Genomic DNA, 27,723 nt, shown 5'->3' with positions numbered 1-27,723 from the left:
TTAACAGAGGGATTGTTGTCCATCACAGTAAGGTTTGTTGTTGTTTTTCTTTTCCACCTTCTGTAATGTTCCTCTTGTTTTTGAGATAACACCACCTCATGTGTTGTGGCTCGTATGCGGCCTGTGCAGCTGGTGGCTGATTTGGACAGTGAGGAGACTGGTGTGGTGCTGCGCCAGCAGCCTGTGCAGCACTTGAGTCGGACAATGAGGAGGCTGGAGAAGATGTGGTGCCAGAGGCGGGGATTCAGCCAGGGCCTTCAGAACCTCCAGAAGCTCCTTTAAGTGAAGAGGATGAAGAGGAGGAGCCTCTTCTCGATGCACGGGCGCGCAGAGCTGCCAAAAGGCAGGAGTGGCTCCTCAGGAGTCACCTTACTCCTCGAGAGTAAGCTTGGGGCTAATTGGTCACTCCCGTAGCCTATTTAAGGAGGAACGCCGACTGAAGCAATTTGCAGGGAACAACTTGTTCACTCTCCTTCGTGCCTCGATCTTAGTTCTCTGCAAATTGCTTCTGGGCTTTCTGCCAACCATAGTAAGATTAAGATTATTTATTCTTTGGATTCTTGTAGGCTGTTAAGAAAGTTAATTAACAGCCTTTGCTTGAAAAAAAACACCTGATTTTATTTTAGTAAGATAAGGTTTGTACAGACTTTGTGTGTGCTGCGTTCTTTGGGGTCCGTGGCTGGGGCAGAACATCATGAGTGTGTGTGGTAGACCCTCCCAATGGTCCTCTGGTGTGAGATGATTAATGCACAATTCAGTCTTCCTTCTTTACAAAATGTTCCTTTATATACAAGTCACCTTGTGTCTTTTTTCGAGAAGGGTGTATTTCTCCTCCTGGCCTAATCTAGATAATTAGAGATTTCTTCCTTTCTTCACACATGTATTTGGGGCCAGTAGGAGGCAATTGCTCTTAGGCTGGAGGCATCTTTCAAACTGAACACAAAGGAGCTGCTTTCTGTTTGATGTGTAGCTTTTTTTTTTTAGAGTGAAGTTTGAAGGGTAGGAATGAACCTTGCCAAGATCAGAGGTGCAAGCTTTTAATCTGGCTTGACAATAAACCTCCCAAAGTCACTCTTACTCTAAGAGTAAAATGTTGTTGTTGTTGTGAGTTGCGAAGTCGTGTCCGACCCATCGCAACCCCATGGACAACGTTCCTCCAGGCCGTCCTGTCCTCTACCATCCCCTGGAGTCCATTTAAGCTCACACCGACTGCTTCAGTGACTCCATTCAGCCACCTCGTTCTCTGCTGTCCCCTTCTTCTTTTGCCCTCAATCGTTCCCAGCATTAGGCTCTTTTTCCTTCTCATTAGGTGGCCAAAGTATTTGAGTTTCCTGTTCAGGATGTGGCCTTCTAAAGAGCCATCAGGGTTGATCTCCTCTAGGACTGACTGGTTGGATCGCCTTGCAGTCCAAGGGACTCGCAGGAGTCTTCTCCAGCACCAGAGTTCAAAGGCCTCAGTTCTTTGGCGCTCAGCCTTCCTTATGGTCCAACTTTCACAGTCGTACATTGCAACTGGGAAAACCATAGCCTTGACTATAAGCACTTTTGTTGAGAGTAAGATGGGCAGTACCTAAATTTGATTAACGAACAAATGGAAGTAAAACTTGTTCCTTTTTTAAGGTGTCTCTGCTTGTCTGTCTTCCTGTGCCCATTAATCACTCTTTGACATGAACGGGAATCAGGAAGGGACTGACTGAGTTAGAGGAGCGGTTTGCAAGAGAGGAAAAAAAATAGGTTGTGTACTTAGACAAGGTTGGGTAGAGGAAGCTGTGAAAACTGTGCTTTTTTTAAAAAAAACAACACACCCACAATACTTTGGAAAGCTTTTGTCCAAATATTGGGAGCAATGGAGAAAAATGCAGCCAGGTATAGTTTGATTTAACCTGCATATGGGGCATATAGTACAGTGTCAGAATTTTTGATGCTGGCTGGGGAATTCTGGGAGTTGAAGTCAACACTTCTTAAAACAGCCAAGTTTGAACAATACTGTTCTAGATGTAGAATATAGAATAACAGAGTTGGAAGGGACCTTGAAGGAATCTTCTAGTCCAATCCCCTGCTTAGGCAGGAAACCCAATACCATTTCAGGCAAATGGTTATCCAACATCTTCTTAAAAATTTCCAGTGTTGGAGCATTCGCAACTTCTGGAGGCAAGCAGTTCCACTGATTAATAGTTCTAACTGTCATGAAATTTCTCCTTAGTTCTAGGTTGCTTCTCTCCTTGATGAGTTTCCACCCATTGCTTCTTGTCCTGCCCTCAGGTGCTTTGGAGAATAGCTTGACTCCCTCTTCTTTGTGGCAACCCCTGAGATATCGGAAGACTGCTGTCATTTCTCCCCTAGTCCTTCTCTTCATCAAACTAGACATACCCAGTTCCTACAACGGTCCTTCATATGTTTTAACCTCCAGTCCCCTAACAATCTTGGTTACTCTTCTCTGCACTCTTTCTAGAGTCTCAGCATCTTTTTTACATTGTGGCGAGCAAAACTGAATGCAGCATTCCAAGTGTGGCCTTACCAAGGCCTTATAAAGTGGTATTAACACTTCACATGATCTTGACTCTATCCCTCTGTTTATGCAGCCTAGAACTGTGTTGGCTTTTTTGGCAGCTGCTGCACACTGTTTTAGACTACACATTCCATCATGCATTGGGAAGTATGGAGGCTGAAGACAACATATAAAAACGACGCCCAAATGCATCAACAAAGACATTGTCCCAATTGTTTCCTACTTTTGCTTTGATTTATAAAATGTGTACCCAATGCTTTCATCGCTAATCCTAGTCTCGGTGCAGATACATTAGCAACCAACGTTTCGAACTACAGCCTATGAGAATCATGCATCACTTAAAATCGTGGTGTGGACTGATTACAATGATGATGGGGATGATGATAATTTAATAAGTCTCGACACCGCCCGATTCCAAGCAACTTTGGGTGGTGAACAAAGTAAAAAGACAGGAGAAATAACAACATACATTAACAATAAAGACAATGGAGGGGGAAAAATGGGGAAAAAACTGGGTGACCCTGAAAAACGTATGCACACTACGAAGGAGCAGTTTCAACCACCCTTAGAAAAACCTGGTTGAAGAGCCAGGTTTTCAGTGCCCTCCAAAATGCCAGTTGGGTGGTAACTGTATGGATCTTAGGTAAAACTTCATTCCAGAGAGCATGGATGGATGCTAGATTGGGCTACAAAGACCCTACCTGATCAAAATTGTGGAGAAGTATCCTTCCATTTCTGTCCCTAAAGTATTCTTGCTTCCGTCAACATATATAACATCAGAGTTCCAATTTTTTTTTTCTTCCAAGTCTTGTTCCATTAAACCCAAAAGAAAAATCTCTGGTTGTCTTTCTATATTCACTTTAAGAATTTTCTGTATTAACATATGAATCCTACTCCAATATTTCTTTGCTTTATCCCATGTCCACCATAGATGATTAAAAAGTTCCTTCTTTACCCATTTCAATTTTAATCTTGTGAAGATCGAATTCTTTTTAGGATTAGATGTCCAGGGGACATTTAAACCTCGGTGCTGTTGATGGAAAAGTACTGACTCAGAAGTGCTTCGTTCCTTAATCTTTCCTCTTTTTCTTCTTAGCATTTATGTGGGTTTTTTCTTCTAACGCCTTATGGCTAAACATTCTTTGCTCTTCTAAGTTTGTAATTTGAAGCTGTTTCGGCTACGAAACCTGTCTTGAACTCTTGATAGTATTTACACATCACACAATAAATTGTAGGCTGCTGAGCACATCTAAATTTTTCCATCCTCGTCGTTGAAATACAAGTTTGGGATGTCAGCCTGAAGCAGAATTGCAGTTGATGTCAGCCAGGTTGAAGGAAATCAAAGTTTAGAAAAAGCAATGGGTTTCCTAGCCAAAACCAGGATTTTGGAACAAAGGTGGTGTTGAAAGAAATATTCTTCTGGGTTCAGATCCAAGTGGAGAAAAAAGACACTGGACACATGGAGACTGTTTGGAAAGATGGTTTTAATGGTGGACAGGATCACATGCCTTGAAGATCTTGGGTGAAGAAAAAAAGGGAAGAGATGCTGAGAGTGCCTGAGTTTTATACCCTCTCTGGGCTTTTGAATTTGAGCTTGTATTCTGATTGGTTGTCAGACTCCCATGGAGCCATGCAGGGGCAACTCTGTAGGCTGTCCTGAGTCCCAGGCTTGGTTGAGCCTTGCTGGGTGATGCAATCTCCCCAGGTGCCATGTGGTGAGTTCTGTTGCTAGATGGGTAGAGGGCTAATCCTACCTTTGTTGGATCTTGGGTGAGGGCATTTGCGTATGAATAGAAGAATAGAATAGAATAGAATAGAATAGAATAGAATAGAATAGAATAGAATAGAATAGAATAGAATTTTTTATTGGCCAAGTGTGATTGGACACACAAGGAATTTGTCTTGGTGCATATGCTCTCAGTGTACATAAAAGAAAAGATACGTTCATCAAGAATCATAAGGTACAACTCTTAATGATAGTCATAGGGTACAAATCAAGAGCCTTGATAGTACAGTGGTTTAGTGCACCCTGTTATTAACACAGCTGCCTGCAATTTCTGCTGGTTTGAATCTCTCCAAGGCTCAAGGTTGACTCAGCCTTCCATCCTTTCTAAGGTAGGTGAAATGAGGACCCAGTTTGTGGGGGCAGTAAGCTGACTTTGTATAAATATACAAAAGTATGAAAGCTATTGCTTAGCGCATTGTAAGCCGCCCTGAGTCTCCGGAGAAGGGCGGCATATAAATCAAATTAAAAAAAAAAAAAGCAATCAGGAAACAATATCAATATAAATCATAAGGATACAAACAACAATGAATGTTGTTGTTAGTTGCGAAGTCGTGTCCGACCCATCGCGGCCCCATAGACAACGTTCCTCCCGACCTTCCTGTCCTCTACCATCTTCTGGAGTCCATTTAAGCTCCCCCCGACTGCTTCAGTGACTCCATCCAGCCACCTCGTTCTCTGTTGTCCCCGTCTTCTTTTGCCTATGAATAGACCTAGCTATCTCTTTATCTCTTAAGTGTGGACATTTGCTGTGGGCTATTGAGGAGAGTGGGGACTATTAAGAGTGAGTCCGTTTCCTGCCTAAAAACATGTTTCTCCATTTCTCATCCAGGGAAATATAATATTCTGCCTTGTTAATATTTCCTAGAATATTTCATTTTCCTAGAAGAGGGTGGATGCTAACTTCCTACAATGGTATTAAAGAAAGCAAGAAGAAGAGAAGAAGTTTAATTTATCACCGGAATGTCCAGCCTTGTAAGTTTACTGTTGGGTAGAGAGCAAGGGTGAAATCCAGCAGGTTCTGACAGGTTCTGGAGAACCGGTAGCGGAAATTTTGAGCAGTTCAGAGAACCGGCATATACCACCTCTGGCTGGCCCCAGAGTTGGGTGGGAATGGAGATTTTGCAATATCCTTCCCCCAGGAGTGTGGTGGGAATGGGGATTTTGCAGTATCCTTCCCCTGCCATGCCCACCAAGCCATGCCCACAGAACCGGTAGTAAAAAAATTTGGGTTTCACCATTGGTAGAGAGACAATGTACATTCTCATATACACATACCTAGATGTCCCTCACACTAGCAACATCAGGTTCCTCCTACTATCGGAATTGTGTGGTGTCGCTTGCTTCATCCTTGCTGGTGGCTTTCGGCGGTGGGACTGGCTTGTGTGTAGTTTATGGTTGGTCGAGAAATCTGGAAGTTAAAATTGCAAAACTGAACTCAGCAGGAGTTGGCTGCAATTTAAGAACTTAGATGCTTCAGATGATTAGTTTTTGAAGGCTGGCTGCATGATTCGTGCGTGACTGTTTGGCCTTCAGAGTGAAAAAAAAATGAAACAAAAGAGATCTCTGATTGTAGTGGAGTCAAAATAAGACTCTGTGTTCAGACAGAGTCAGGGCGACAACGGATAATCTCACTGAAAGTGCTATATACAATGTTCTCTACTAGAACAAATGTATCTTATGGGAAAATGAAAGCATGAAGGGCTTTGCCCAAAACAACTGAATAGAAAGAGAAATTTGATTTCTGCAAGATGCATCAAGAGCTTCTTTTCGTGTGTGTCAAATCCACAACTTAAAATTGTATTTCTGAATATTTAAAATGTTTTAAAACAAATAAGGGATGCAGTGGCTCGGTGGCTAAGACGCTGAGCTTGTCGATCGAAAAGTCGGCAGTTCAGTGGTTCGAATCCCTAGTGCCGCGTAACGGGGTGAGCTCCTGTTACTTGTTCTAGCTTCTGCCAACCTAGCAGTTCGAAAGCAGGTCAAAAACGCAAGTAGAAAAATAGGCACCACCTTTGGTGGGAAGGAAAAAGTGTTCTGTGTGCCTTTGGCGTTGAGTCATGCTGGCCACATGACCACAGAGACGTCTTCGGACAGCGCTGGCTCTTCGGCTTTGAAACAGAGATGAGCACCGCCCCCTAGAGTCGGGAACGACTAGCACATATGCGCATGGGGAACCTTTACCTTTATCTAAAAGAAATAGAACATTAGAAAAAATAATAATCCTGGATTTGTACAACATACAAAAGTGGGCTATTTTTTTCCCCCATGAATAGCTGCCTTTCATTTGTTTTTTTCCCATGAATAGATGCATAGATAGCAGAGGTGGGATTCACTTACCTACCCTACCAATTCGCAAATGTGAGCTCGCATGCACATGTTCGGCCTTCCGCGCATGCTCTTTGCTCGTGCACTTCCTCCAAAACGTGGTGAAATAGGACAGAATTACGGCAGGTGGGCGGGGCCTATTGTAGTCGCCACTACCACTTCGGCCGAACCGGACAGAATTGGCTGAATCCCATCGCTGATAGATAGATACAGAATGGATGGATGGGTGGGTGGGTAGGTAGGTAGATAGGTAGATAGATTCATTCTTGCATGATGTAAATACAGGTATATAACATACACACACATACCATTTCCGGCGGGGACGTCAATGTATATGGAGTTAGAGAACGGTGCTCTGCTCTTGAAACTCCAAAATTCCCATCTAGGAAGCCGCTGTAGGCACTATTGATCTTGTAGAGATCAATAGAAAAAGAGGGAACTTCCAAGGACCTGGGGGAAAGTAACCAACCCGAAGGTTCAGGAAAAACCTCCTATTTCCGGAAGGGAAAAAACCAGCCATCTCGGCTGGCCCGAAGCGTTGCAACCGCACAGCAGGAAGGAGAAGATCAAATCGAAAAGATCGCAACTGTATCCAAATTAACATGAAAGCGAATTGAAACGGAACGTGGGAAGCACAACGATAGTGAGAAAGCCGAAATTGCAGACAGCGAAGTTGAGACCCCGAAGAGACAGCTGAATAGCAGCCAGGGAAAGCGGCAAATGAAAGACGACAGGGCAGAAAACAGCTGACAGGTGGTGACTGTGAAGAAAAAGAGAGACTGCTTGGAACGAGAGATTCCCAAGGATTTAATAAGGCAATTTTGGACCAGACCCCAAATTTGGACTTAACTGTGAAGAAGGACCTTTTTTTCTCTCTTTTAGGCTGGAAAAGCAGGCTACGCAACAGAAGCAGAGACAAATCAACAGAAGGGCAAAGGATCGCGGCGAGAGTCGGAAGCCATTAACAGCCAAAAGTGAAAGTGCGAATAAGCGAGAGCGGCACGCCAGACGGGTAGCGAAGAAGCAGAGCCTGGACTAAATATCAGAGACTACCAAACTGGACTAAATTGTTTGATAGCGGTGGATAGTCGATATTGGAACCTTGAACTTTGGACATTTGGACTTTTTGGCTATTTGGATATTTGAAAGAGGGAGATATCAAATTGAACTTATCTGTTTGATAACAGTGGATACTGGACACTGAAATCTTGAGTTCTGGACAATTAGACCCTTTGGCTATTTGGACATTTGGAAGAGAGGGAAGAGAGAGAGAGACACCAAAACCAAGACTTTGAACAAAAAAAGAAAGAAAGAAACGAAACCCTAGGTACAAGAACTCTTATATGTAAGACTGAAAGAGAGCTGTATATTAAGAGTAAATTAATTTTATATTTATATCTGATTAAGACTTGTTTAAACTATAACTATTTATTAACACTCTTTATTGGTGAGATACTTGACAAATTGACAATTAACTATTTATATGAATGATTAACTGAATGTTTAACTGTTTAACCGATTAATTAAATAACTATAAGTAAATATCATCCAGAAAAATAATAAATACTCAACCATATATTTATATTAGTGACATTTAGGGAATAGATTCTGATAAATTTAGATTTGATAGTTGGATCACTATATTGTATTGATATATAAACTATTAACCGTTACATTGTTTTGATACTTATACTAGTAATTACTAATTAATTATTAATTGATTGTTATAGCAAGATTTAATGAAGTGCTAGAATTCTAAGTTTTCCCTCGACTTCCTTCATCCTATATATTCCCTCCCCACCTTTTTTTTGAGTATATATCTAACAGTCTAATTAATTATTGAATTGATTGTCAGAGTTTTAAAGACACGCACAGAAACAACCTACAACTAGATAAGATCAATCAGTGCATAAATACCTATACAACATAGAAGCTAGACACTATTACTGAGATTAACATTTTTATAGACAACAAGGTTGAGTTAAAATAAGAATATTTTAGTGCATGACAATTTGAGAGATTCTGCAAAAAAGAATCAAGATGACAAGCACTGGCACAACTACCATAATCAAAACTAGCAAGAAAATAACTCCAAATCAGGCATCCCAAACAGCGTCCCCAGCACAACAAAGAACCATAGAAACCATGCTTGGAACAGAAAAAGAAAAATCAGCCTCCATTTCCAGTATGCAAAATATCCAGTCAGTACTGACAATGATACAGGAAGCCATGAGTAAGACCCAAGAAACGATTGCCAATAACCATGAGGAGACCAAGAGAAACCATGATGATCTGAAAGCTGATGTGGGAGAGATAAATGATAATATAAAGAAAATGGACAACAAGATCGAAAAAATCCAACAGAACATCGCCAAAAATGAACAAAGAATTGAAAAGACAGAACTGAAGATGGAACAGACGGTTAAGAAAGTAGAAATGCTGGAACAACAACAGATGGCAACTAATCGAGAACTCGAAGACTCGCTCACATATCTGGAAATGGAAAAGGCATCATTTTATTTAAGGTTCCAGAATATAGTAGAAACCAAGGAAGAAGATCTGGGAGAGACAATGACAGAGATCCTCGCCGAAGCAACACAGAGAGATAAGGACGATATACGAAGAGATATAGATGAGGTGTACAGAGTGCATACCAACTATGCACGCAGGAACAAACACCCAAAAGAAGATCATATTCGATTCATGAAGAAAATGACAAAAGAAGAGATATACAGGAAAATGAGAGAGGACGCAATCTTCTACAAAGGGAAAGAAATAATAACACTGAAACAAATCCCAAGACGTGTCAGGGACCAGAGGAAAAACTATAACTTCCTCACAACACAATTAAACAAACACAAGGTGATGTTCCGCTGGCTGTTACCAGAGGGTATCCTAATCTCATGGCAGGACAAGAAACTTAAAATAGATAGTCTGGAAGGAGCCCAAGATTTTTTCAATCAACATTTTGTCTCCGAAGAAGAGCAAGAATCTAGAACAGAAGCGGAAAATAAGAGCCAAGAGGAGAAATCAATAGAGGAAGTGAAAGACGAACAGGAGGAGAAGAGAAGATTGGAAAGAGAAAGAGAGGAGAGGGAAGGAGCAAGAGGGAAAACACAAAGAATAACAAGAAACACCAGGAAACTAAAGACAACAAGTAGATAGGAAGAAGAATGGAACAGGAAATAAAGATGATTTCGATCAACGTTAATGGATTAAACGCCCCGGCTAAAAGAACTCAGACACTTACCAAACTACAAAAATTAGGAATGGATATCATAAATCTACAGGAAGTTCACATTAAAAAACAACACCAACAGATACTAGAAAACAGAAGACTAGGGAATCTTTACATCTCACTAGCGGACCAGAAAAAAAGAGGCATTGCAGTCTACATCAGGAAACATCTAAAAACAAAACAGATATATGCAGATGGAGAGGGAAGAGTTTTAATGGTGGAGATACAAATGGAATCCAAGACAATACTGCTAATCTCAATTTACGCACCAAATGAGAATCAACGTACTTTCTTCCAAAATATACATGACAGGGTAAAAGATCTAGACTATGAGAACATCTGCATTATAGGTGACTTCAATGCAATTTCAGATATAGAAAAAGACTACTGTAGTGCTAGGAAAAACAAAACCAAAAAAACCCAAAACCTTCCCGGACACTTTTAAGGACATGGCACAGGAATTCTGCCTCCAAGATACGTGGAGGGAAATAAATAAAGATAAAAAACAGTACACTTTCTACTCCAACCCACACTCATCCTGGTCCAGGATAGACATGGCCTGGATGTCAACAGATCTCAGGAAGAATTTAGAAGAAATAGAAATAATGACGAACACATGGGCAGACCACAATCCGATAAAAGTAATCTGGAAGGGATACCGAAAGAAAAAGAGATGGATGATGAATACCAAAATTCAAAGAATATATACAAATGATGGGAAAAGAAATGGGAATATTTTTTGAGATTAACACCAAAGAGCAAACTTCCCTCCAAAATCTGTGGGACACGGTGAAAGCCTACATAAGAGGCCTAACGATATCGTACTTGGCAAAAAAAAAAAACAAAGAAAAATAACAGGGAAAAGACAACTTATTGAAGGAACTCAAAAAGTATGAATTAGAGCTACAGAATGAACCCCTAAATAAGAGGGTTAAAGAAAAAATAAATTTGGCCAAACACAAAATAAATTTGATTACACAAACAGAAATTGCGAGGAAAATCAAATCTGTAAAGCAAAACCATTTTGAATACGCAAATAAGACAGGGCGATGGCTGGCATACAAACTGAAGCAAGAAAAAGAGAGAAAAACAATCCATGAACTACAGGATGAGGCAGGAGAAATACAGTACAGGAACAAAGACAAAAAAGAAATAGCAAGAACTTTTTTTCCAGAAACTATATAAACAGGAAGAATCTCCAGAAGACGATCTCAAACAATATCTTCATGAAGTCGATATCCAAGAACTAGAAGAATCACACAGGGACCTTCTGGACAGGCAAATTACAATGGCAGAATTTATAGAGGCGAGGAAGAAATTGAAAGTAAACAAAACCCCAGGACCAGATGGCATACCTGCAGAGTTCTATAAGTCTTGCCAGCAGCCAATAGATGAAATTTTACTTGAAGTATTCAACAACGCACTTCTGGAAGCCACAATCCCCAACTCTTGGACAGAGGCTATCATAACACTGATACCAAAGGAAGAGTCAGACCATACTCATATCAAGAATTATAGACCGATATCGCTCTTAAATGTGGACTATAAACTATTTACATTGATAATTACAGAAAGAATCAAGAAAATAATCAACAAATATATCCATCCGGACCAGAATGGTTTTATCCCAAAGAGACAGATAAAGAACAACCTGAGACAAATAATGGACATATTAGAATACTACAAAACAAATTCAGATAAACAGATGGCCTTAATTTTTTTAGATGTGCAGAAGGCCTTTGATAACCTAAATTGGAAGTTCCTCACATTACAGTTAGAAGCTATGAAATTCGGCGACAAATTCATCAATATGATAAAGAAAATCTATTCCGCTCAAACAGCGAGAATAACAATAAACGGTGACCTAACAGAGCAATTTCAAATAACAAAAGGAGTAAGACAAGGGTGTCCCCTATCTCCCCTTCTATTCATATTAACACTGGAAATTCTCTTAAGGGAAATTCGAAGAGATAAGGAAATACAAGGTCTGAAGATTAAGAGGGAGGAATACAAGCTCCAAGCCTTCGCAGACTACATCGTACTTATCGCAGAACAACCAATAACAACGAGCACCAAAATATTAGACAAAATAGAGAAATATGGTAGAGTAGCGGGACTTAAAATTAATAAACAAAAGACAAAGATACTAATGAAGAACCTCACCAACCAGCAAGAAAAAGAATTAGAGGACAAATTAGATATATTAACTACAAAGAAGATAAAATACTTAGGAATATGGCTTACCAATAAAAGTACATCAATTAGAGAAGACAATTACGATAAACTTATAGGACAAATCAAAAAAGACCTAGAAACCTGGAAAAAATTACAATTATCTCTGTTGGGGAAAATTGCTTCAATTAAAATGAATGTCCTTCCCATAACGTTATACCTATTCCAAGTGATTCCAATAAAACCGGGAAAGAATTTCTTTAAAGATCTTAATAAATTAACAGCGGACTATTTTTGGCAAAGCAAGAAAGCAAGAATAAAAATCAAATACTTACAAGATTCCAAAGAAAGAGGAGGACTTGCGCTACCGGACTGGGAAACATATTATAAAGCATCTACACTGATTTGGACCAAGGAATGGATGGAGCTAAAAAACAAAAGACTGCTAACCTTAGAAGGATTTGATCTACAGCGAGGATGGCATGCATTCTTGTGGGAGGGCACTGATAAACAACACGGATACTTTCAGAGACATATGGTCAGACAGTCATTATACTACACATGGCAGGGTATCAAAAAACCACATTATTATAAAATTCCGGAATGGTTATCGACCATGGAGGCCCAGATTTACCCAAATGCCATGGACAGCACCAAAATGAAAACCTACAAGGACTTACTAAACAACCAAGGAGAGCTAAGAACAAGACAAGAACTGCAGGAGATGGGTACCGACATTGAGTGGTGGCCCTACCTACAAATAAAATCAAGATACCAGAAGGATTTGACTCAATTTGAATTCCAAAAAGGCCAAAACGAGCTAGACAAAATCTTACAAGGACCACAGGATAAATTGATAAAAAAAAGTCTACAACTATTTGCGAGCATATAAATTAGAAGAGGAGGTAGTCAAGGACAATATGTTAAGCTGGGCAAAGAATTTCGGCCATAACATCGAATTAGATAAGTGGGGAAAATTATGGACAATAAACTACAAATTGACAATGTCTGTACCCTATAAGGAAAACTTGCTTAAAATGTTTTATAGATGGCATCTCCCTCCGGCCAGGTTGGCAAGAATGTTTCCTAACACATCTTTAACATGCTGGAAATGTAAGCTAAACAAAGGAACTTACTATCATACATGGCGGACCTGCCCAAAGGCAAAACAATACTGGCGAATGATCAAAACACAAATAGAACAAATCACACAACACAGAATAGAAATGAAGCCAGAAATAGGGACTTAAAAAAAGTTTAAACACAACATAAAGGACCCAATGAGAGAGGAGTCAAACATACAAATGAGAATTACGTAACAGACTACAGTTGCGATAACTTTGATAAGATTATACCTTTTTTTCTGTGTATATGTTTTGTATGTCTTGTTTTTACTTGTTTTGTTTTGTATCTTTAAATAAATAAAATTAAAAAAACATACATACACATACCAACTTGTGTAATATATAGATATTCTGTCTTCTTGAACCACTAGCTTATATTTTACAGGAATTTTTTTGCTCCAGGGCAACAGTATGGTTGTTAACAAACAGGGTTATTATCCAAATCATCCCTCCATTAAATGACTCTTTGACAGTGGACTTGCTTTGTATTTTTTAACTTGCTACTCCAATATTGCTTTTCTACAGAATTTGAAAAAGTTGATCCTCGTCCCGTCCCATTATGAGTGAAAAGATGGCCGTGTCACGGCAGTTTGGGCTTCTTCTCTGGAAGAATTACATCTTGCAGGTGAGCTGGTCAAGGGCCATGGAGAAATGACAGAAAAGATATCCATAAAAATGAAAGGGTGGAAGTTAAAGTTTGTTGTGCAAGCCAATGTTCTTGAATCTCCTCAAGATAGAATAGAATAGAATAACAGAGTTGGAAGGGACCTTGGAGGTCTTTTAGTCCAACCCCCTGCTTAGGCAGGAAACCCTAGACCACTTCAGACAAATGGTTATCCAACATCTTCTTAAAAACTTCCAGTGTTGGAGCATCCACAACCTCTGGAGGCCAGTCGTTCCACTGATTAATTGTTCTAACAGTCAGGAAATTTCTCCTTAGTTCTAAATTGCTTCTCTCCTTGATTAGTTTCCACTCATTGCTTCTTGTCCTACCCTCATGTGCTTTGGAGAATAGCTTGACTCCCTCTTCTCTGTGGCAATCTCCCTGAGATTTTGGAAGACTGCTATCGTGTCTCCCCTAGTCCTTCTTTTCATTAAACTAGCCATGCCCAGTTCCTGCAACCATTCATCATATGTTTTAGCCTCCAGTCCCCTAATCATCTTTGTTGCTGTTCTCTGCACTCTTTCTAGAGTCTCCACATCTTTTTTACATCGTGGCAACCAAAACTGAATGCAGTATTCCAAGTGTGGCCTTACCAAGGCATTATAAAGTGGTATTAACACTTCACGTGATCTTGATTCTATCCCTCTGTTTATGCAGCCTAAAACTGTGTTGGCTTTTTTGGCAGTTGCTGCACACGGCTGGCTCATGTTTAAAGGGTTGTCCACTAGGACTCCAAGATCCCTCTCACATTTACTACTATTGAGATAGATTGGACTTTAGTTCTGCTCCAAAAGACACATTAGGGCTTATTTTCTGGTTAGGTCTTATTGGGTGGGGGGAAATACGGAACTAAATGCATCCATCTGGCTGACAAACTTAACTGGGGCTTATTTTAGGGGGGGTAGGGCTTATATTACGAGCATCCTGAAAAATCATGCTAGGGCAGTGATTTATTTATTTATTTATTTATTTATTTATTTATTATTTCTATTTCTATACCGCCCTTCTCCCGAAGGACTCAGGGCGGTGTACAGCCTATTTAAAAACACAGAAACAAAACAACAATTAAAATTTAAAATCATTAAATAATTAGGCTCCAATTAAAATCCCAGAAATTTAAAATACCCCAATTTAAAACGTTATGTTAATAGCCCGGCCTGGCGGAACAACAGGGTCTTCAGAGCGCAGCGAAACACCCGGAGGTCGGAGATCTTACGTATTTCCGGGGGCAGTTCATTCCACAGTGATGGCGAACCTTTTCGGCACCAAGTGCCCAAACTGCATGTTCATGCATGTGCACGTGCCGGAGCACCGGAAACTCGAAGACCAGCTGGCTGGCGCGCACATGCCTGTTTTGGGGGCGTTTTTTGGCTGTTTTCAGGGTGTTTTTTGGGCCAAAAATGGGCCAAAAAACAGCCCGAGAAATAACCCAAAAAACAGTAAGAAAACAGCCCTGAAAAATGCCCCCCAAAATGGCCTGTTTTTAGGCCACTTTTTTGGCCGTTTTCAGGCCATTTTTCTGGGAAAAAACAGCTTGAAAACAGCCCAAAAAAACAGCCCAAAAGCAGCCCATAAATGGCCTGAAAGCAGCCTGAAAACAGCCGGAAAAACAGCCTGAAAATGCCCCCCCAAAATGCCCTGAAAAACGGCCTGTTTTGGGGGCATTTTTGCCTGTCTTTTGGGCCAGTTTCAGGCACTCCGGCGCCTACGAAGATCAGCTGGCAGGCGCCGGAAACCAGAAGAACAGCTGGCAACAGCGCACGTGTCCACAGAGAGGGCTTTGCATGCCACCTCTGGCACGCGTGCCATAGGTTCACCATCACGGTGCTAGGGTCTATTTTCCAACTGGGTCTTATTTTCGGGGAAACAGGATAGTTGCTTTCGCCGAGCCTAACTTGCATCGTCTCTTGTTTCCTTCTGCAGAAACGGAAGATTTTGGTCACGCTGATCGAGACGTGTCTCCCTTTGTTGTTTGCCGCCATCCTTATTGGCCTACGCCATCGTGTCCATTCGGTCAACCACCCCAATGCCACCTTATACCACAGCAAGCAGGTGGACAGGCTGCCCAGTTTCTTCCATCGCTGGCATTCAGGTGTCCCCTGGGAACTGGCGTTCGTCCCCTCCAACAACACGGCCGTGCAAAACATCGCCGAGAGGGTGGAGAAAGACCTGAAGATCAAAGGTTAGCACCTCGACTGGGTAGTTTGCGTTCCAAGGTTTCCTCCTAGGTACAGAGGGAAGTCTCTTGTAACTGAAGGGTTTTGCTTTTGAACTGAAGATGAGTTTCGCAAGGCTAAAAATACCGAGGAAATTAGCACGTGTGTTGCAACACTGGGAGATGCATACAATTGAAAACAAGGGGAAGAAAATGGAGGGGGAAGCACCGTCTGCTTCTCAGAATATTAGAACTCGGGGTCAGCCAGGAAAACCATTCTGATCCTTTCCTTTCCTTTCCTTTCCTTTCCTTTCCTTTCCTTTCCTTTCCTTTCCTTAACTTAACTTAACTTAACTTAACTTAACTTAACTTAACTTAACTTAACTTAACTTAACTTAACTTAACTTAACTTAACTTAACTTAACTTAACTTCCTTTCCCTTCCCTTCCCTTTCCCCTTTATTCCTTCCTCTCCTCTCCTCTCCTCTCTCCTTTCTTTTCTCCTTTCCTTTCCCCTTTTGTTTCCTTCCTTCCTTCCTCTCTCCTTTCCTTTCTTTTTCCTCCTTTCCTTTCCTCTCCTCTCCCCTCCCCTCAAAGTTACAATGGCAGATCAAATCCTGCATCTTGATTTTTTTCTTCCCAAGAAAACCAAGTGAAATTGGAGAAAAGCTGAAATATTCATTACAAGACAAAGCCAAAAATCCCGTTATTATAGACTGTCTTTACCAGCTCAATTAGCCTTGGTGAGCTTCCACATTTGTAGGCAGTCTACCGGTGTATACCGGCAAACAAACATACTGTTGCTTTCCTTGCCCAGCTTGCTGGCCTTCCAGAAGACAGGTTGGTCATGGTTGACTCATGGTTGGGTTCAACCAAGTCTATGTTCTTCCTTCTCTAATAGGGTTGGCCGTTCTTATTGCTATAATACTTAAATAGCTTAAATATGAATTAGCGAATAAGTTATAATTAGCTGGGTTTACCGTAGTATAATCCAATCTTTCGATTACAGCATAGCTCAGCCAGCGAAATCTTGCTATAAGCCCACATGGTCTTGTGCAACCAAGTCTCACTGGGGAAACATTGATTTCTTAGGACCTTTATGGCAATGCTACCTCTGGGCACCCAAGTCAGTTTTCCCATGCCCAATTTCTCCCTCCCGGGAGGCCGGAAATGGCTCGTTTCCCAACTTCCGGTGGGACCAGAAGGCCCCAAAAAATCAGCTGGTCGGCGTGCGTATGTGCGCTGGAGCTGAGCTAGAGCAACGCTTGTGTGCCCACAGATATGGCTCTGCCATAGCTTCGCCATCACGGCCCCTACACCATTTCTGACAGATGGCAGTCCAGTCTCTTAGCAACTGGGATGATTCTCTGAAAAACTGTGGCAAGCAAAGTCACAAAACCGGGCAAAACTCACCCAGCGCTTAGCAACAGAAATGTTGGGCTCAATTGTGGTCATAAGTCAAGGATTACCTGTATTTCCAGATGAATTCACAAGACTCTGGGACTTCTCTGAAGCCCTCTTAGCTAAGGGCTTGGCCATTTTGGCCACAAAGCGTCTGATAACTGAGCTGGAGGTTGGCAAATCCTCTGCAGGTGATCGTATTATTCCAGCTCAGCTTCCTGAAGCGACTGGGTGACAGTCAGTTGCAATTTTAACCTCCTTGTTTCCTTTATTAATGTGGACATCTCTCATTAAACCTCTCCCCGATTGAGGGCTGGGTCTGCAAATTAGCAGTAGGTGAGGCTAATGAGGAAAATAAATCATCTCTAGGTGTGGAAATGGTTGAAAATGCCAGGGTTAGATGAAGCAAGAATGGTTTCTGGTCGAGGAGCAAGTAGGACCTCTATCATAGATCCAGAGATACCAGGGCTGGGCTTCAAAAATTTTAGCAAGGGATTCTCTGCCTGGTTGCTGGGTGGGCATGGCCATGGCAAGCATGGCCTAGTTGGCCTCCTGCACCATGGCAGGGGGGGACATTTTTGCCCTCCCCGGACTCTGGAGACTTTCCTAGAGCCTCTGGGAGGGCAAAAACGGCCTCCCCAGGCTCCGGAGGCCCTCTGGAGGCCGGAAATGGGCCTCCAGCATGCCCTGCACTTACCTGCATTCAAAACGGGCCATGGGGGGACTCCTGGGAGGGGCGGGGTGAGGTGAGCGAGACCAGCTAGGAGTGGGATTTGGGGGTTCTCCAAACTGCACAGAATCTTAGCTAGAGGTTCTCCCAAACCCCCAGCAGCTCACTCCTGGGAGATACCTACAAACCCTCCTTGTTACTCTGTGCGGCACTAAATCTGTTTTTGATGCCGACTCCAGAGAAATGTTTTGGAGAAAGCTTATGGATGCAAAGATCCAAGGCCCTTTCCACATATCTAAGAATTACAAGAAGTCCTCGTCTTGCAACCATTTGTTGAGTGACCATTCAAACTTACAACAGCATTGCAAAAAAAATATTACTGATTTTCACACTTACGACCGTTGCCGCATCCCCATGGTCAAGTGATCAAAATTCAGATGCTTGGCAACTGGCTCATATTTATGACAGTGTCCTGGGATCATGTGATCTCTTTTTTGCAGCCTTCTAAACAAGCAAAGTCCATGAGGAAATCAGATGGTAGTTGTTAACTACCTTAACAACTGCAGTGATTTATTTTAACCACTGTGGCAAGAAAGGCCGTGAAATGGGGACAAACTCACAACTGTCTTGCTCAACAATGGAAATTTTGGACTCGGTTGTGGTCATCAGGTGAGGACTACCTTTACATGAAAGTCATAAAGTCAGTCATCAGAGGCACCTGTGGTGATTGAGAAGCTCCTTCGGTCCAGTTCTAGGCCAAAGATATGATGCTCTCTCTTATCAATGAGCTGGGAGGCATAAAAACTGAATAAATAACCAATTTAATGAATAGTTTTAGCTAGGGTTCTCCTAACGATCAATATCAAGTGTTAATAATATAAAATGTTAATACCACTTTATAATGCCTTGGTAAGGCCACACTTGGAATCCTGCATTCAGTTTTGGTCGCCACGATGTAAAAAAGATGATGAGACTCTAGAAAGAGTGCAGAGAAGAGCAACAAAGAGGATTAGGGGACTGGAGGCTAAAACATATGACGAACAGTTGCAGGAACTGGGCATGTCTCGTTTAATGAAAAGACGGACCAGGGGAGTCATGATAGCAGTGTTCCGATATCTCAGGGGCTGCCACAAAGAAGAGGGAGTCAAGCTATTCTCCAAAGCACCTGAGGGCAGGACAAGAAGCAATGGGTGGAAACTCATCAAGGAGAGAAGCAACTTAGAACTAAGGAGAAATTTCCTGACAGTGAGAACAATGAATCAGTGGAACAACTTGCCTCCAGAAGTTGTGAATGCTCCAACACTGGAAGTTTTTAAGAAGAGATTGGACAACCATTTGTCTGAAGTGGTGTAGGGTTTCCTGCCTAAGCAGGGGGTTGGACTAGAAGACCTCCAAGATCCCTTCCAACTCTGTTATTCTATTCTATTCAAGAAAGTCTCCGCAAGCATGTTGGTGAGATATAACCGAGTTCTTGTTATCTCTCAATGCAAAGTAAATATTCAAAAACAAACTATGAAGATAAGATACGCAAAATTATCTCGCTGTTTTTAACCCTTGGAGATTGACGGTCAAGCCGGGAGGTTAGCTAACTGTCTCACCTTCTGGATTTGTTCAGTCATTCTTTCAGATATACTTTTAACGTCTTGCTTTCCTGAGGAAAGGTTGATTTAATCGAAGAATGAACATGCCCGGGCAAGTTGGTTGCAACGGAAGGAGTTGTGTCTTATTTTATTGAAAGCATGAAGAGAGTGACACAGAGGAAGTTTACATTGCTGTTGTAACAAACCTCCCAGGTTGTGAAATGATGAAATCTGTTAGTTTTCCCCAGGTAGAACAAACTAGGAAATCAATCCTCCACGAAGGCTAAATTTATCTTTATTTAAATTGGTTATGAGTCTTGCAAAATCTCATGAAGGATCTTTCCCTTCTCATGTACTACCGGTTCGCAACGGGGCCGTGCGCACACACACTCTTCTGCGCATGCGCAGTGTCAGCGTCCCAGCACTGACATATATAAAGAGAGGAGAAGCTTGAAATTTTGCCTACTAAATCCCTTTGAAGATTCTGTCTCCTCGGAGATGGGAGTGGGGGAGACATTCCTGTGATCTGACAAAGAAGAGATGAGGAAAGTGGCGTGGAAGATAGCCAATGAGAAGCAGAGAATTGGGGATCAGAAAGGGAGGGATTGGGGGGCCTTTGATGACGATGGGGTTGGTGGGCGGGGCCTCCAGCCGGTTTTACTACCGGTTCTACAGAACCGGTGCGAACCGGGGGCAAGCCACCACTGACATATGCGTGTGACGATCAGCAGGAAAATGGAAGACCAGCTCTTCCAGTTTCCAGCACTGCTGCACACAAAAAAGCCAGCTGATTATTGTGCGCACATGCGTGCCGGAAACCCAGAAGAGGAACGGGCGATGCTGTGCATGCCAGGTGACATGGCTCCGTGTGCCACTTAGGGCACACATGCCGTAGGTTTGCCATCACGGATATATGGTATTTTTTAAAAAACACCCATCTCCCTTACCGAGCGATTCAGGGCAGTGTACAAATAAGTTTGAACTTGTATAATATTTATACAAATATGTATAAATATTATAATGAAAATAATTAAAAACGGGAAGGTGCTGTCGTTTGTTTGCCAGATCTGTGCTGAGTTGGGTTGGATTATAATAAAATTCCCCTTGCGGGAAGGAAGCCTCCTTTTTCACTGTGCGGTTTCTGTTTTTACTCTGTAGTTCGATGGTTTCCATCTGAAAAAGAGTTTGAACACTACATCCGTTTTGATAACCGATCGGGCAACATACTGGCAGGAGTGGTTTTTGAGAACTGTGTGGCTAACAGCCAGGATCCCTTGCCACTCCAGGTAAGATGTTCTCTTGGTCTCTTCTCAACTCTCTCTTGGTCTCTTCTCAACTCTCAAATTGGTGCCTGGTAGTCTCTTACCCAGGAATTAGGAAGACTAGATCTTGGCATGGAGGTAATATGTCTTAGGGGCATTCCTATGGAAAATGTAGGCATTTGCACATTCTTTTTTGGTGCACGTATCCATGCATATTAGTAAGCACCAGGGGTGAAATGCTCCCGGTTCGGACCGGATCACCTGATCCGGTAGCAATGGAGGCGGGTGGCTCGGAGAACCGGTAGCAAAAATCCCTGCTCCCCCCCCATGCCCACCTGAGCCGCACAGTCATCAGAGGCTTTTTTTTTTACTTTAAAAGCATTTTTTCTCTTCGGCTGAAAAAATGCTTTTAAAAGTAAAGAAAACAAAGCCTCTGATGATCGCGTGGCTCAATTGGGATCATCAAAGGCTTTTTTAAAAGAAAAAAAGCCTCTGCTGATCAGGCAACTCAGCTGGGATCGTCAGAGGCATTTAAAAGAAAAAAAGGGGTTTTTTTTCTTTTAAATGCCTCTGACGATCCCAGCTGAGTTGCCTGATCAGCAGAGGCTTTTTTTCTTTTAAATGCCTCTGACGATCAGGCAACTCAGCTTGGATCATCACAGGCATTTAAAATAAAAAAAAGCCTCTGACGATCCCAGCTGAGCCACGCGCTCATCAGAGGCTTTTTTTTTTTACTTTTAAAAGCATTTTTTAGGCCAAAGTGGTTCTAGAAGAAATGCTTTTAAAATTTTTTTTTAAAAAAGCCTCTGATGATTGCGCGGCTCAGCTGGGCATGGGGGGGGCAGGAATTTTTGCTACCGGTTCTCCGAACCACCCGCCTCCATCACTACCGGATCGGGTGATCCAGTCCGAACCGGGAGCATTTCACCCCTGCCCTGAATTCTTTTTGGTTCCTAGAGTCTTCTGCTAATTTGAATCACTGCAAATAGGCGACATGTTTCCCAGTCATCTTTAGTCAGGAAGCATCTGGAAATCATGGTATAAGCCATGATATTTAACTTTATTTTCTTATTTAAGAAAAAATAAATAGGGAGGGTGTCCAAGAATCCACAAACATCACATAACTCTTTTCTGCTTTGTTGGCTGGGGAATTCTGGGAGTTGAAGTCCACACAGGGGTGGACTTCTGGGGGTTCACGGGGGTTTGGGAGAACCTCTGGCTAAGATTCTGTGCAGTTCAGAGAACCGCCAAATCCCACTCCTGGCTGGCCCTGCCCACCCCATCCCGCCCCTCCCAGGAGTCCCCATGCGGCCTGTTTTGGATGCAGATAAGTGCAGGGTGCGCGCGGATGCTCGGGGAGGGTGAAAAACGGGCCTACCGGAAGTTCGGGAAGGCCGGAAATGAGCCCGTTTCCAGCCTCCAGAGGGCCTCCGGAGCCTGGGGAAGCCATTTTCTCCCTCCCAGAGGCTCGAGGAAAGCCTCCGGAGCTTGGGGAGGGCAAAAACATCCCCCCCCTGTGGTGCAGGAGGCTGACTACGCCACGCCCACCATGGCCATGCCAACCCAGCAACTGGGCAGAGAACCCCCTTGCTAAAATTTTTGAAGCCCACCCCTGAGTCCACACATCTTAAAGTTGCCATGGTTGAGAAATACTGGTTTAGTATGAGCTTCTGCAATCAAAACAGAAGCCCATCCAGATGTATGGAACGTGTTAGAGAAGGACACTCATTTATTAACCACATGTGAGCTGGATGTTGTGTTACTCAATCCAAGGCCAGGCAAGAGGTCGGATGCAACTAGCTTTGAATGCACCTTGGAGAATGTCACGGACTCTTCTTTTGTCATTGATGTCTGTCTGGTTGTGATTTGTCTCCAGGTTAGTTACCGGCTACGATTCAAATATAGCCCTAGAAATGCTCCTCCGAGTGAGAGAACAGGATTGAACCCCAACTTGGATCGAGAGTGGCACACCCATTACCTCTTCCCATTGCTCCAGTTGCCAGGACCCAGAGAGGCAAAAAGTGACGATGGAGGCACACCAGGTAATCTTTTCCCAATGGTTATTTTCCGCTGAAAGATCACCAGATCTTCAGGAGGACCTGGAAACACATGGAGCTGTCTTCTACTTCCGACTGGTCTTAGGTCTTTCACGTTCTGTACAACATGAGATATTTTTTTAACTGAAGTGTCTAGAATTCATGACCCTTAACAAGTCTCTAGAACCTAGGCTGTACCCACCCCAAGGTTCATTCTTGTGAAAGGCAAAGTTGGCATAAAATATGATAATGTGGCTCAATGGTTGAACTAGAATTATTGAGGTTGAATTACACCCATCGTTTTAGAAAATGAGCAGATATCTTTTGGTGGCCTCTCAACCCAACATCCTTCACCATGTTGCTGTTCTGAGATAAAATCAAGATGTACAATGAAGCCACCTTGAATTAAAGATGGGATATAAATCTAATGAAGAGAACAAATAAGCTAATAAACTCTTCAAAACACTGAATCAATGAAGAAGATAAAAAAGTGGCTAGAGGAAATGGTAAAACAACAAATAGACTTAAAGCCAGAGCTATTTTTATTAGACATACTAACAGGGAAATATAATAAAAGAACTCAGTATTTAATGCTACGTGTAATAACCACGGCCAGAATTATGTATGCACAGAATTGGAAAAATGGAAATATACCCACAGAGGAAATGGTAATAAAGAAAATATTAGATTGTGCCAAGATGGACAGGTTGACGATGGAAATTAAAGACAAAGGAGAAACAGAATATTATTTAATTTGGGATGCATGGTACAATTGGTTAGATAATAGATGCAAAGTTTAGAAAATTAATGATGAAAGATGATCAGTGAACCAGAAATAAGTACAAGAAAGACAATAGATAGAAGAATATTTACTGTAAGCAATATTATGGCAAGATGGTACAAAAGTGTAAAGTAAAATATTTAGAATGATAAATATATAGAGATTTATGTTGGAAATATGGAAACAATAGATATAAACATGATATTGTATGAATAAGACTTAAATGGTTGCAACTAGGAGGTATAATATTATGTACCATATGTACTGTATTTTTCGGAGTATAAGACACACCTTAGTTTTTGGGGAGGAAAATAAGAAAAAAGCTGATTGGTGGGTGGATCGGCCTCCCTGAATACCCCCAATCAGCTGTTCCCAGAGGTGAATTTAGAGAAGCTTTATCAGATGGTGCTACCTCTTGAAGTTCTGAATTGAATACCACCTCTTTTTTTACATGGCTTCCTCCTTCTTGCTTTGCTAGGGTACTTCCGTGAAGGTTTCCTTGCAGTCCAACATGCAGTGGATTTGGCCATCATTAAGCACCATGCCAACACATCTTCCGATCTGCGGGATCGGGTGAACGTGACTGTCCGTCGCTTTCCTTATCCCCCTTATGTCAATGACCTCTTCCTCATTGCTATCCAGAACCAGCTTCCCTTGCTACTCATGCTGAGCTTCACCTACACCTCCCTCAACATTGTCCGCGCTGTGGTACATGAGAAGGAGAAGAAGCTGAAGGTAACGGAAGGATCTGCTCTGGGGTTTGGTAGGACCAGCCTAGCTGGTTGGCTTGGCTAGCCAAGGGGTCTGCAACCTTAAACACTCAAAGAGCCATTTGGACCCGTTTCCCACAGAAAAGAAAACACCGGGAGCCACAAAACCCTTCCTGTGCCTGACTATTTCCTGAGCGGCCACAAAACTAGCATATGTAGTTGAATTAAACGTTCTGAAACTTTTCTTTTCTTGGATTTATCCATGGTTGGCCTACTGGGGGTTGAAAAGCTCAATAAATCACGTGCCGGTGGGTGTCGCACATAGGCGGTTGTGACGCCTATTTTGAGTGACATGGAGCTGCAGCAGAGGCGTGAAAGAGCCGCATGCGGCTCCAGAGCCGCAGGTTGCTGACCCCTGGGCTAGCCTAACCATGGGAGGAAATGGGCTCCTTGACTTGTTGATGCGTTGTTAACTTTAGTTGCAGTCAAATCCGTTTGGAATCTACAGTAGAACTCCTGAGAAATGTGGCATTTTTTAAAAAAATGAGAAAAGAAAGAGAGCCTTAGCAGAACCCAGCCTTAGCAGAAGCAAGGAACAGATTCCTCCTCACGAAAAACCCCTCTTTATTTTCCTCTTGTGAATTAATTGCATTCACCCACCGAAAAGTCCAGGCAGTAGTCCTTCAAGGAGTTAACAGCAGTAACAGACATTATCAATTCCTTGCGATAATTGCCAAGCCGTGAGCCCTCAGCCAAAAGGCTGTAAATTAAGTTCTGGCAAGCAGTCTTTGTGGCACAAAACGCAATGAGCAAAACCTTCAGAAATACGAACTGTTGTCTCCTACGACAACCACTCCCCTTTCCTTCTATTTATTCCCCAGCCAGGGGGGGGCCATTCAGCGTCCACCTGTGCTTTGCTTCCCAAGTCGACTCCTTGTCCTCCGTTGTTCTCCTCTCCTAACTGCTCTGCGCATATGTGCATCTGGAACAGGCCCCAGCTGTTCTTCCTCCTCATTTATCTCAGCCTCCAAAGGCAGCTGCCTCCCTGATGGCTGGGAAATGTCGGACGGCCCTGGCTCTACCTCTGCGTCCGACGCAGAGCATCCATCAGAGCCTTCCCCAGACTCCAGAACTGGCCCAAGTTCCTCCCCAACCTCCTCATCGTGCAAGTCTGCCACCAGCTCTGTTGGCAGCTGGCAGGCCACAACAGAGAGAGAAGGAGAGGGAGAATAAGGAGAAATCATGGTCTGGTTTACAGCTAATTCTAAGCTATGGTTGGTCTGCTTCTGTCTTGGTGTGACGGGCAAACTCATCCACAGTGCCTAAGTTTGATGTCAACATAAGCACAGTTTAACAAACTCGTGCCTTAGAATTTGGTACAAACCAGGCCCTGAGGGTGCTTTGCCTTGAGAACTTGGCTTTATTTGAAGGCAGACAAAAATAGGCACAAAACTCAGTTGCTTGTGGTAAGTGTGCAAACAGCTTTGAAAACCAACTGTGCAAATGCCTATATAAAAATGAAGAAAGCTCAGACAGATAATTAGGATAGAATGGAATGGAATGGAATACAATAAGAATTAGAAATAGAAATAGAAATGGACATAGACATAGACATAGAAATAGACAGAAATAGTGGAATGGAATAGAAATGAATAGAGTAGAGTAGAGTAGAGTAGAGTAGAGTAGAGTAGAGTAGAGTAGAGTAGAGAATACAAAATAGAAATAATAGAAATAGAAATAGAAATAATAGAGGAGTGGAATGGAATGGAATGGAATGAAATGGAATACAATAAGAATAAGAAATAGAAATAGAAATAGACATAGACATAGACATAGACATAGACATAGACAGAAATAGTGGAATGGAATAGAAATGAATAGAGTAGAGTAGAGTAGAGTAGAGTAGAGTAGAGTAGAGTAGAGTAGAGTAGAGTAGAGAATATGAAATAGAAATAATGGAAATAGAAATAGAAATAGAAATAATAGAGGAGTGGAATGGAATGGAATGGAATGAAATGGAATACAATAAGAATAAGAAATAGAAATAGAAATAGAAATAGACATAGACATAGACATAGACATAGACAGAAATAGTGGAATGGAATAGAAATGAATAGAGTAGAGTAGAGTAGAGTAGAGTAGAGTAGAGTAGAGTAGAGTAGAGTAGAGAATATGAAATAGAAATAATGGAAATAGAAATAGAAATAGAAATAATAGAGGAGTAGAATGGAATGGAATGAAATGGAATACAATAAGAATTAGAAATAAAAATAGACATAGATATAGACATAGAAATAGACAGAAATAGTGGAATGGAATAGAAATGAGTAGAGTAGAGTAGCGAATACGAAATAGAAATAATAGAAATAGAAATAGAAATAGAGGAGTAGAATGGAATGGAATGGAATGGAATAGAAATAGAATTAGAAAAGAAACTTTATTGTCACCTTAAATGTACACTAATCAGCATACATTAAAATGAAATTTTGTTGCATTCAGCTCTCAAAAGATAACCATTGTGCATATACTCCCCACACACACATATACCGTACATATTTATGACACAGAGAAACATCACAGTCTAATTTGAATGTATATCTGGCGAAAAGAAAGAATCTTGTGAGTTTACAGGACGGATGCCATAAGGAACAAAGCTGTTCCAGACTCTAGCAGTCCTGCTACAGATACTTCGATACCTCCTCCCAGAGGGGAGCAACAGGAACAGGCCGTGAAGTGGGTGTGCGGAAATATAAATGATAAGATTTGTTGCTCCTCCCTCTTGCTTAGCAGGCACCTATCATTCCGTGTGGAATTTTGTGTCCCTAGGAGTACATGCGCATGATGGGACTCAGTAACTGGCTACACTGGAGCGCATGGTTCTTCCTCTTCTTCCTCTTCCTCTTAGTGTCCATCTTCTTTGTGACCATCCTCTTCTGTGTCAAGGTGAGCATCCTCGGTTTCTTTTTTTTTTTAATCGGACCCTTTGAAGAAGATATATGAACAAACGATTCCCTTAACAGCCGTGGCAAGAAAGCTGCCGTAAAATGGGGCAAAACTCACTTAACAAATGTCTCACTTAACAACAGAAATGTTGGGCTCAGTTGTGGTCATAAATCACAGATTACCTGTAGTGGAAAAGGCGACTTGGGCTTTGGGGAACACTGTCACTCTTTCTTCCACTACCCCCATTTCTCAGATTTATCTGTCCCTGTGAAATGATAAGACCCGAAAGAGTAGGACAGGGGTGTCAAACTCGATTTCATTGAGGGCCGCATCAGGGTTGCGTTTGACCTTGGAGGGCTGGGGCAGGG

General features: G+C 42.1%; 1 protein-coding gene across 3 annotated transcripts in view; it reads left to right on the top strand.

The window, feature by feature from the left end:
* Nucleotides 1-27,723, top strand: part of ABCA3 (ATP binding cassette subfamily A member 3) — an 87,497-nt gene that overhangs the window by 23,647 nt on the left and 36,127 nt on the right. For 2 of the 3 annotated variants that reach the window (XM_034430309.3, XM_034430310.3), the window contains exons 2-7: nt 13,680-13,779; nt 15,742-16,000; nt 20,782-20,909; nt 22,762-22,927; nt 24,181-24,437; nt 27,239-27,355. In XM_034430309.3, coding sequence (XP_034286200.2) covers nt 13,714-13,779; nt 15,742-16,000; nt 20,782-20,909; nt 22,762-22,927; nt 24,181-24,437; nt 27,239-27,355 — 993 coding nt within the window. In that variant the 5' untranslated portion in view covers nt 13,680-13,713. Of the gene's footprint in view, nt 1-7,863; nt 7,948-13,679; nt 13,780-15,741; nt 16,001-20,781; nt 20,910-22,761; nt 22,928-24,180; nt 24,438-27,238; nt 27,356-27,723 lie in introns of those variants that run through there. The other variant, XM_060692945.2, reaches the window with a different exon arrangement.

This window comes from Pantherophis guttatus, chromosome 14 (genome assembly GCF_059756535.1).
Source record: "Pantherophis guttatus breed Tessera chromosome 14, ASM5975653v1, whole genome shotgun sequence".
Lineage (NCBI taxonomy): Eukaryota > Metazoa > Chordata > Lepidosauria > Squamata > Colubridae > Pantherophis > Pantherophis guttatus.
This window is presented reverse-complemented; position numbering and strand designations above follow the sequence as displayed.